General features: G+C 46.8%; 1 protein-coding gene across 2 annotated transcripts; it reads right to left on the bottom strand.

Moving 5' to 3' along the window:
- Positions 1–232: 232 nt before the first annotated feature.
- Positions 233–9,098, bottom strand: CCDC160 (coiled-coil domain containing 160). Of its 2 annotated transcripts, none has more exons than XM_006944014.5 (3): positions 8,887–9,098; positions 6,910–6,967; positions 233–1,277 (listed from the first exon to the last, which is right to left on the bottom strand). In XM_006944014.5, exon 3 carries the CDS (start codon positions 1,251–1,253, stop codon positions 285–287), a length of 969 nt encoding a protein of 322 aa, XP_006944076.1. In that variant the 5' UTR covers positions 1,254–1,277; positions 6,910–6,967; positions 8,887–9,098; the 3' UTR covers positions 233–284. The 2 variants fall into 2 exon arrangements, with proteins under 2 accessions (XP_006944076.1, XP_023104873.1); XM_023249105.2 differs by lacking the exon at positions 8,887–9,098 and adding an exon at positions 8,080–8,216.
- Positions 9,099–9,779: the final 681 nt, after the last annotated feature.

Below are 9,779 nucleotides of genomic sequence, written 5' to 3'. Positions count from 1 at the left end.
GTGTATGTATATATATATATATATATATATATATATATATATATATCTAAAGAGATTTCTGAAGCTTCATTTCCATTTGGGCTCTCGCAATAACGTCATTCGAAAGAGGAAGCAGAAGCTTTGAAGGGAACGCTTATACATTTTATGGATATCCTGCTTCCACCCAAATGAAAAACTACGTCCCATTACACACATTTTAAGTAGCACACAAAGAAAGCACAAGAAACACTGATTTGGCTCCAAGATTTGCCTCGTGAAAGGCTTTTTTTTTATTTTTTCAAGTTTTAAAAAAACTCCTCCGTCAAGCTGTCAAGGGTACTTGATGTTACGGAAGCAAAGTGCTTCCTAAGCAACTCCAGGGCCCTGTTATTTCTTGCTTGCAGGGTCTTCTCGGCTCTCAGTTCGTTCTTGATGGCATCCAGCTCCCCGCGGATCTTTTCCATCTCTAATTCATAATACAGTTTCATTTCTTCCTTCAGGAGTGCGTTTCCAATCTCAGTTTGACGCTTTAGTTTCCTGATGGCTTCTTTTAAATCTCTGTTCTCTCGGCTCAGCCTGTGGATGACTTCTTTGGCTTGCTGGAGCTCTTCAGTTAAGTTCTGGACGTTTGTTGCTCTTTCAGATAGGTCATTTCTTAAAGCTTGGAGCTCCCAGTCTTTCTTTGAAGCTTCCGTCCCTGTGTCCTGAAAATTCAGGGATTTTGCACAGACTTCTTTTTTGGAGTTCAAGAGTTCTTTTTCGGCATTTTCAAATTCCTCTTCTATTTTTCTGCATTTCATATTAAGTTCTTCCAGTTCTTCGTTCAGAAGATTCAGGCGAAGTTTTGGAGACATTCCTTCGGTAAATTTCTTCTTCGTGTCGTGCCACGGGAGGGTTGGTAATTCCTTTGTAGTCCAGGTAGAATGATGTTCCATGCTAATAACCCTTTCTTCGGTCACAACATCCAAACTAGATGACTCACAGGAGACGGAATTTGTGTCTGCTTCATTCTTTGAAATGTTTACCTTTCTCCCTCTTAAATTTGGTTCTTGTTCTTTTTCATTTCGTTGAGAAATAAATTCTTTCCTCTTAAATTTATTTTCTTCTTGAAACTTTCTACTAGACAAATTATAAATTCCTTCTATTCTATTGGCCTTATCTAAAGTCATTTGTTCAGAAGACGATTCAGGCTGAGAATCCTCATCTAGAACATCCTGTGCACTGAAAAAAGGAGCAAACATATTCTCCTTCCAGTGTTTTCTTCTAGCATCCATTTCTCCTGGTACGTCTTCCGATTCCTGAAAAACAAAATACAAAATCAAGGCACACTGTTTGCACTGGCAGCTGGTGCAGTTGAAAGAAACCACTTGTGTTGGCTCACAGGTGAAAGGACCTAACTATCTGAGGGCTAGCTCTCCCTTTAACTCACTGAGTGATGCGGGCTTAGGCCCCCTCATTGAGAAGCTACAAACCAGGGGTGCCTGGGTGGCTCAGTGGGTTAAGCGTCTGGCTCTTGATTTCGGCTCAGGTCAGGGTCTCATGCTTCGTGGGTTCGAGCCCCACGTCAGATTAAGATTCTCTCCCTTAAGATTAACCTCTTAAGAGATTCTCTCCCTCCTCTCTCTCCCATCCCCTACACACACACTCTCTCTCAAAACAAATAAATAAACGAAGCCAGCTAAGTTCCACAGGCACTTCCAGCTTTCGTATTGTAGACTGAGAAAACGTTTCTATGAGATAGCAACCACACACACACGAAAATGAACTGCTTCAAAAGAGTAAATGCGATTTCAAATTAACAGGTTAATATTAAGAGCGGGTTAATACTTGTGCTTCCAACGTGCCTGATTTTTTTCTAGTTCTTTTGGGCTGGACTACCGCTTATTCACTCTTTAAAGTGACTAAAACATCAGGGCTTAATGCAATGTGAGCTGCTTTGGGTAAAGTATACCATGCGGACTTCCTTACGACTAACTCTGCCAAATGCCCTTCTGTCTTGACCTGCAAATTCCTGCTATTCCAGTCTTGGGCTTTGCTTTTAGGCCAGACTGCCAAGAGTACAGAATTCTATCCATTTTGACAGCAGTTTCGTGATGAGAACTGAACGTCAACAGTTGAAGATATTAACGCCACCAAATGGGTTTTTCTCGAGATACTGACTCCAAGTGTGGTTTTTAGGTAAAAATGTAACAGGCTAAATCACAACCAACTTTCTCCATTTCTAAAAATTAAAGGATATTTTCTTTGTGTCAAGAGGAGTCTTCCCTATTCAAAGAGAATCCATAACATAACAGCTTTCCTAAGGGACAGAAGTATTTGATCAAATAGAACTACTCCGGAGAGTAGGGAGAAAGAAGGACCCGAGCAACACGCTGAAAGGCCACTGACATCTGAAGCGACCAAACCAGCAACTGCAATTGCTGATACGTTCATTTGCTACAATATATTTGTAGCATCACCACTGATTTTTCTCATGCACACAAATATAATTTTATCTTGGTAACAGAAAATGGCCATTGTTGTGTTTCTTTTTAAAGTAATATCTTCTTTAATATTATTAAAGATTATAATGGTCTATTATTTAGTATGTGATATATATTTATATAACATAAAGATGGTAACAGTAGTGACTGAGCCACCCCGGCGCCCCTCCCCAGGAGTTTTTTAAACAGTTTGAATGTTAGATTTTCCTTGCGATGGTGAGAGAGTAAACTTGGTATCTATGTGTACTGAACATGCCTAATTCCTCCCTCCTCCAAAAGAGAGGGAAGGGACTCAACATCCCCAAGGGTGCATTCCCCACTGGCAACCACTGGGCTTTGAGGACAGGGAAAGATACAAATACTCAGTGAAGGTGTTAAAATGATCGGTTCAAAAGCCATAAGCCGAGCTTTACTTAGGTTTAGTTAACAAGACCACAGTAAGAAGCACAGACTTGGAAGTTCATCGTATATATTTGCCATTGGAGCATCAGCTCCTTTCTCGTCAAACAGTCCTTTCTGGCTTTTATGATCCTACTAAATCACCACCCGGAAGCATCTAGGCTCTGTCTTTTCTTTAAGGGGAAGATCATCGTAATCCTGGTTTCTCTCCTCTTAGAACTACGAATGAAGACGACTGGGAGCTTTACAGTGGTCAGAAAAAAAAAAAAAAAGGAACAGAGGAAAGAGAGAAGACAGTGATGCTAATTGCCAGTCACATTCTTTAGCAGTCAAATTTTCACCAGACAATTCTGTAACAGATACAAATGCTTCTCATCGGGCAGCAATGGGAGAGAGATTACTATTCCTCCTACCTATTTCTGGATGAAAGGTATTGGTGAGATTGGTCAGGAAGGAGGTGTGGAGAGGGGCAAGTGAGGTGAGGCCACCGTATACCTGGAGGTAGCAATAATGACAAACCTGAGACAGAAATCTGGGTGTAGAAAAAGGTTACAATAAGGAACTCTCTTCATTGATAATTTTGCACCTTGAAAAGGCGACTTCTATCTCCAACCCTCTGATAAATCTCTGGCAGAAACATATTTTTTTTTTCCTCTTCAATTTCACTACCTTTCTTCCCTGAGCCTCTCTCTGTACAATTTCCTGATACAGTCAGTGCTTTTCAAAGAACTGGGAAGAGTCCACTGATTTTATAACTGAGGCTCTGAGAAGTCAGGTGACTTGACCAAGTCCACACAGGCTGTGGTGGTAAAACTGAGACCCTGTCTCCCAGGTCAGCGCTTGTTTGAAAATTCCTCTTTATTCTTCTGCTAGGTTTCATTCCACAAACTGAAAGAAAACAACCCCACTATTTCCAGAGCTTAGGTAATTTTTAAAGGGCCACAAAAGGAGAGAGGAAAAATGAAGGGGGGAGGGTAAAGAGAATCGCATGTCACATATCAAAGGACAGAAAGAGAAAGGTCTGAAAAGCCTTTTGGAATTTCCCTCCCATGGTTTACACAGGACAGGGTCAAGGGGGCTCTGAGCTGCTTCTTTCTTTCTTTCTTTCTTTCTTTCTTTCTTTCTTTCTTTCTTTTTTTTTTTTTTTTTTTTTTGCCTCTTTCATTGGCAAGATATCCTTTAAAGGCCTGTTCCCAAATCTAGTCACAGAGTATGGCAAAGCCCAGACTGGGGGTAAGAGCTGCCAGTGTCATTTTGTCTTCGCAAACTGCACTGTTTGTTTTTTTATGCAGGACGAGTATGACATTAGTATTCTCTGGCAAGGCCAAGGAATATGCTTTGAGACAATGCTGCCCGTCTACCCTGCCATGGCAGCCATTTTGCTCTCAATAAACATGATTGGGTAATTTGTGGCAGCAGAAGGCAGATCAAAGCGGGAGCCATCACTGAAAGGAGAAGCAGGCCTTTCTAGTGGGTCAATTGTGAGCATTTATTACTGGAAGTGCCCATCCACCGCTACACCGGTTACGGGAGGACTGAAGGGGAGGGGAAGGAGGTCCCAGAGAAATGAAAATTTGAAAGAAAACAAACAAGCCAGGACACAGGAAAACAATATAAAGTCCCATGACAAAAATAACATTAATAGCCCTCTAAGAGAGCGATCCCCCAGAAGTCCTTGGGACCGTGCTGGTAAGACATGGGTGTCGAGGACTTGGTTACATCTACTCATTTGTGCCCGACGTGAATTAGTATGAGACTCCTGATCCTTGTAGTTAGTGTCTCTCTGAAAACATCGCTATTCCTCCTCCGGTGACTTTCTTTCTCAGTGGCAAAGCAGTAGGGCATTTTGCTGGAGTGAGTGATCTCCTGACTCTTCTAGAGAATTTGGGAACCACTGATACGATAAGTTGAAAAGAAATTTATAATGTAATGTCATGTAACCTAATTGTTGAGAGCTAAGCAAAGAGCAATCCTTTATTACGGATCTTTAGGCAAACCAGTCCATAAAAAAACTTAGGTAAATGCACAGCTACCCTCGAATAGCTCCAGAAAATAATACACCACTATTTACTGTGAAGGGAGAAACCCACAAAATCATCTCATTTTCATTTTCAAGGTATGGGGCCCTGGGGAACACACTCATATTAAGGTGGATAAGTGATCAAATATGTTAAATCCAATTAGCTGTTTTCTAAAATATTCATTTTTAAAATCACACGCTTTAGGGAAATTTGATAAGCTCAAAATCAAAGATCTTTTTTCTGTTGCCTTATCTCATCTATATTGGAATTTGATTTCAAAGTTTCAGGACAATCTCTTTTGCATAAATCTACATCTGTCCGCAAAATGCAAGTATTCCCCCAGGCAGGGGCAGGCAGGGAGTGGGGAACAGTTCTGGAAAACCTCCAGAGGCTTTTATTCCCCACCTCGCAAGAGTGCTTCATCCCAAAGTTTGTCAGTTGGGAATGCCGGTTGGAAAAGGTCATCTCCATCCAACCTGTGCCGGTCAAACTTTTGTCACTACACCCAGCCCCTCAGCCACCCTCTCAGCTAGAGGCGGGGCTTTTAGTCACAACCCAGGAGCAGTGAGGGGAAGACAAAAGGCCCCTTCTTAGCCCAGGGAACTTTCCCCCATTATTCTTGGATGGTTTCAGTTCTCCCAACCCTCAGAAAAACGGCTGGGCCAAAATAAGGAAGGAGGAAAAAAAAGCCTGCTACAAAGAAAGTCACTGGCCTGGCTTCTTTGCTCAATTGTCCGGTCTGTTCTCACTTAAAAGCAGTAGTTCTCGACCTTTTTCTTCTGCTTCCACTGTTCCCAGGCACAAAACACTCTCCTCCTTACCATCTCTCCTTATTTGAGAAGACTGTGACTTGCCCCCTCCAGGGGAGGTCTCCATTCTCCACCCTCTGGAGAATCACTGGCTCACGGAAACATGTTAAACACCCAAATGAGGACCCGAATGAAGTGTCTGAAGTCAAGGTGGGGGAACATGTGTTAGTGTGCCACACTGTGCGGACGAAGGAAAAGGAAGTTCTTGAGAAAGGAACTGAGTAAGGACTATAGTGAGAAAAGACTGGAGGGCGGCACATCTCCTTGACTCCCACACTTGAGACCTACGGGGAAAACTTACCTTTTCTGAGCTTCGGTTTCTTCAGGTGGTTAAGAGAAATGAACGAAAATGAAAACGGAAGCAATTTTAAAGTCCACTGTAGACAATAGGTTTTGTTGTTTTGTAGGCATTCCTTCCCCTCCCTTGGGACATAAACCAGCCAGTCAGACAACCCACTCCTTCTCCCAAGTTGCCAGCCTGAAATCATCAGACCTCAGACAAAGTCAGTTTGGAAAGAAAAAAAAAAAAAAAACAATTAAAACAAGCAGTGGGGAATGTAAAGTCAAATCTTACATGAATTTAACCTGCATCCTCAGGGAAGGTTAGCCTTGAGGCCTGCAAGTGGCTGATGCCTCCACATTTCCGGAAGCTAAATCGATTCTAAGGGAGTCTTGTCCGCAACTGAAGGTATTTGCATTTTATCTCCAGTTGCTTTACCAAGAACTTTCCAAATGCCCCAGTGTTTTTCAGAGCCACCAATAACTTCTCAGAAATATCACAATCGGACTACCAGTTTGAATATTAGCAGGGATGACTCTGCACTCCTGGCATCTTATTCACCTCTGTCTCCCGACACACAGTAGCCACCAATAAATATTTGTTGAATGCATGACCTTTAACGTTCCTTCCGAAAATTCTATTAATGCTTTGATTCTAACTGAGTTTTTGTAAATATCTATAATTTCTCCTCTGGTTTCTCCAGTCTTCGGGGTAACATTTTAGGAAACGGACTTTTATTTTCCCCCCCAAAGTTTATTTGGCTTAGCTAAAGTCTTCAGGACACTTTTGTTTCGTTTTGTATTTTCATGAGACTTTTTCTGATAGCCTGCTGCCAAGGCAGACTGATGATCTAGCTACAAAGTTGAAGATTTCCGTTGGGGTGAGGCTTTGCGCCCGTAAACACCAACAGTAACAAGTTACCAGCCAGCACAACTTACACTCTCTGTGATCCAGGGTCTTCTATTGGATGCCGCTGTCCTCCTTCGCCAGCTTGAACTGAAAATAAAATCCCCACAGCATAATTAGGAAATATAATTAACCAGAATACCCCAATCCGTGTGTGTATCTGAGATGTAGCTTAAAATGACAAGCGATATACTTAGAATGCCGTGTGGCCTATCTAGAATGTGATGCCAGACACTCGGAAGCAAGTTTTCTTTTTAACTTGTCAGCCCACTTTCCCAACTGTTATGCCACGAAGTCTCCCGTCCCCGAGCGAGGGAAGTTATCAAATAGGACAAGAATCATGGTGGCGTGTTATTCACCGCGGTATCTCCCGGCCTTTAGCACCTACCAAACAAATGAGCCACCGCTGGTGGCCGCAGCAGCATGCTTGTCACTAATGAGCGTGCCAAGAGCCACGTTAGCAAAGGGCTGGAGCCCAGGCCTTGCCTGCCTCCCTCCCTCCGAGTGCGGTTAATTTGTAAAATCATCAAAAGGGGAAGTGACCTCGATTTTTGCCTTCGTCTCCCAGGGTCCTAACATTTGAGCCAAGCGTCCACTTCATGGGACAAACTGTCTTCCCTATTGTTCGGCAGATATTGAAAGTGAAGCAAAGTACCATTGAAAAGTGGGCCCCGGTGAACGGTTTGCAAGCCTCCAATTCTTTGTTATTAGTGTGAAACTGTTCCTTCTAGAAGAAAAGGTACGGAGTCACCTTAATTCCAAAGGCTGAGTACTTTATTAGTATGGAAGTCACATTCGTGCTATAAAGCTGTATCTATGCATGCATAGTTAGGGGGTTTTCTCGGTAAATGGTTAACAAACTCCTGCCATCGCTGCTTCCAGTGGGGAGAAGGGGGCTCGGGGCTGGGCGCTACCTGCCACCTCCCCGGTCCCCCTACCCCGTGGCGGGAGGGGGGGGGGGTCGCGGGGTCGGGGGGCGGGCGGAGGGCAGCGGGCGAGGCCCGACCCCACTCCTCCTTCCGCGCCCCGACGCCCACGCCCCGTCCCCTGGGCTCCGCGGCGCTCGCCAGCTCCCGGCCCGGGCCTCGGAGGAGAGCGGAAAGCCGCAGCGGGGGGTCGGGGTGGGGGACCGGGCGCCCCGGGCCCGGGGTGACTCTGCGGCGAGTCCGGGGGAGCCCCCGCGCTCCCGCGCGCAGACGTACCTGAAAGCGTGGGTGGGGTCCGGCGGGCTCTGGCTCCCCTTCCCCGAAGCCAGCCACCACTGGCGGCCGGCAGCCCTGGGCTCGGCGCTGGCCACCGCGACCCGGCCCGGCCGGCGCGGGGCAGAGCCTCCGCAGTGCAGCGCCAGCGCGGGCCGCGCCGTTGCCTAGCAACCGGCCGGCCGGATTTAAAGGGACCCGGGCGCCGGGGGCCCCGCGCGGAGCTCAGGGCGCTGCCTGCCGCCACTCAGGGCCCGCCCGGGCTCTGAGCATGCCCGGTGGGGCGGGCGCGGCGGCGGCGGCGGTGGCGGCGGCTGCTGCGGCTGCGGCTGCTGCTGCTGCCCGCCGGCCTGGGGAGCTCAATCGGCGGAGGACTGGGTCAGGGTGGGAAGAGGCGAGAAAGTGTGAGGCGGCCCCACCCACTGTGGGCTTATTACGGAGGGTCTCGGTGACTCACAAAGGCACCTGGACGCCGTAACTGTGGGGGGAGGGGGGAGTGGCGCGGGGCTAATCCCTAGGCCTGTCCTTTAGTAGCATGGCGTTGAGGACGGTTAGCCGTGGATGGTTAGCCTGGATGTGCTTCGGCGTCCCTAACAATGTGGGAACCGCACGCCGCCGCCCCCTCGCCCGCCCCTGCCCCTCTGCACCCGGGCTGGCGGGAAGGTCTGCCTCTGGCCAGGGTTCGAAGGGCCCGCGCCGGGAGAGCATTGTCCCCCGTGGTGCCCCTGTGGGAGACCGGGCTTGTGTCTCAGGTAGCTCGGGTTTCCTCTTTATCACTCGGGAACTTCCCCAAACCACCGCTGCACCCACCTGAGGCTAAAATCTAGGTGGAGGCACTCAGTTCGACACCAGCTTCAAAGTCGGCCCCCCGCTTCTGGGATGGGGTTGGGGGAACAAGCCCACGTCTTTCATTGGGTACTAGACTCCGGACGGTATTTGGCTGAAGACATAAATGTCCCCCTCAGTCGTCGATCAGCCTGGTTGCCCACCGCCGATTGTTCCGTCACCGCGTTGGTCACCCACACCGATGACACGGCGTGGCCATAGTCTCTCTCATCTGGACCCAGCTGAGACTGACCAAAAGATAGACCTGGCGAGGGTTGCGGGGCCCGGAACAGAGCGGAACTCGGGTGTCCCACAGGGTAATAATTGCGCCTTTTAGGAAAGCTCATATCCTCTGGCAAGCATGAAGGTGAAAGGAAACATTGACTCCGGAATCTCAAGTGAAAGATTAAAGCACGTTTGCAAGGCGACAGCGAGGGACCGACTTAGAAACAATACCGGGATACATTTCAAAACTTTGAAACTTCTTGAGAACCGGATCTAACAGGTGTTTGGGAGCTGGCGAGGTGGCACTCAGATGCCCTGAGGCCTGGTTCTCAGTCTCCTTTTTCCTCCTTAGAGATCCAAAGTCAACAAGGGTTGGAGGCAGGAAGCGGCCTAATGTCAAGGGTGTTTTGTTATGGACCCCGTCAGAATTAGTTTGTGGGATTGTAACAAAACCTCTTTTCTTGATATTAAGTCTCCGAAGTGCCTTGCATTTGTCATTTCTGTTTTAATTATTGGGAAAGGGTTCCATTTATTTTTGCTTGATATGAGATCCCTTATTAACGGAATAAAAGAATCTTAATAGCTCCGTGCCTCAGTTTCCTTGTTTGTATAATGGGGAAAATAACTGTTAATATTTTCAAAACCCTTACAGC

Source organism: Felis catus, chromosome X (assembly GCF_018350175.1).
Source record: "Felis catus isolate Fca126 chromosome X, F.catus_Fca126_mat1.0, whole genome shotgun sequence".
In the NCBI taxonomy this organism is placed as follows: Eukaryota; Metazoa; Chordata; class Mammalia; order Carnivora; family Felidae; genus Felis; species Felis catus.
This window is presented reverse-complemented; position numbering and strand designations above follow the sequence as displayed.

Coding starts and splice junctions, on each gene's coding strand:
- CCDC160 (XM_006944014.5), bottom strand. CDS start 1,253: ATGGATGCTAGAAGAAAACACTGGAAGGAGAATATGTTTGCTCCTTTT.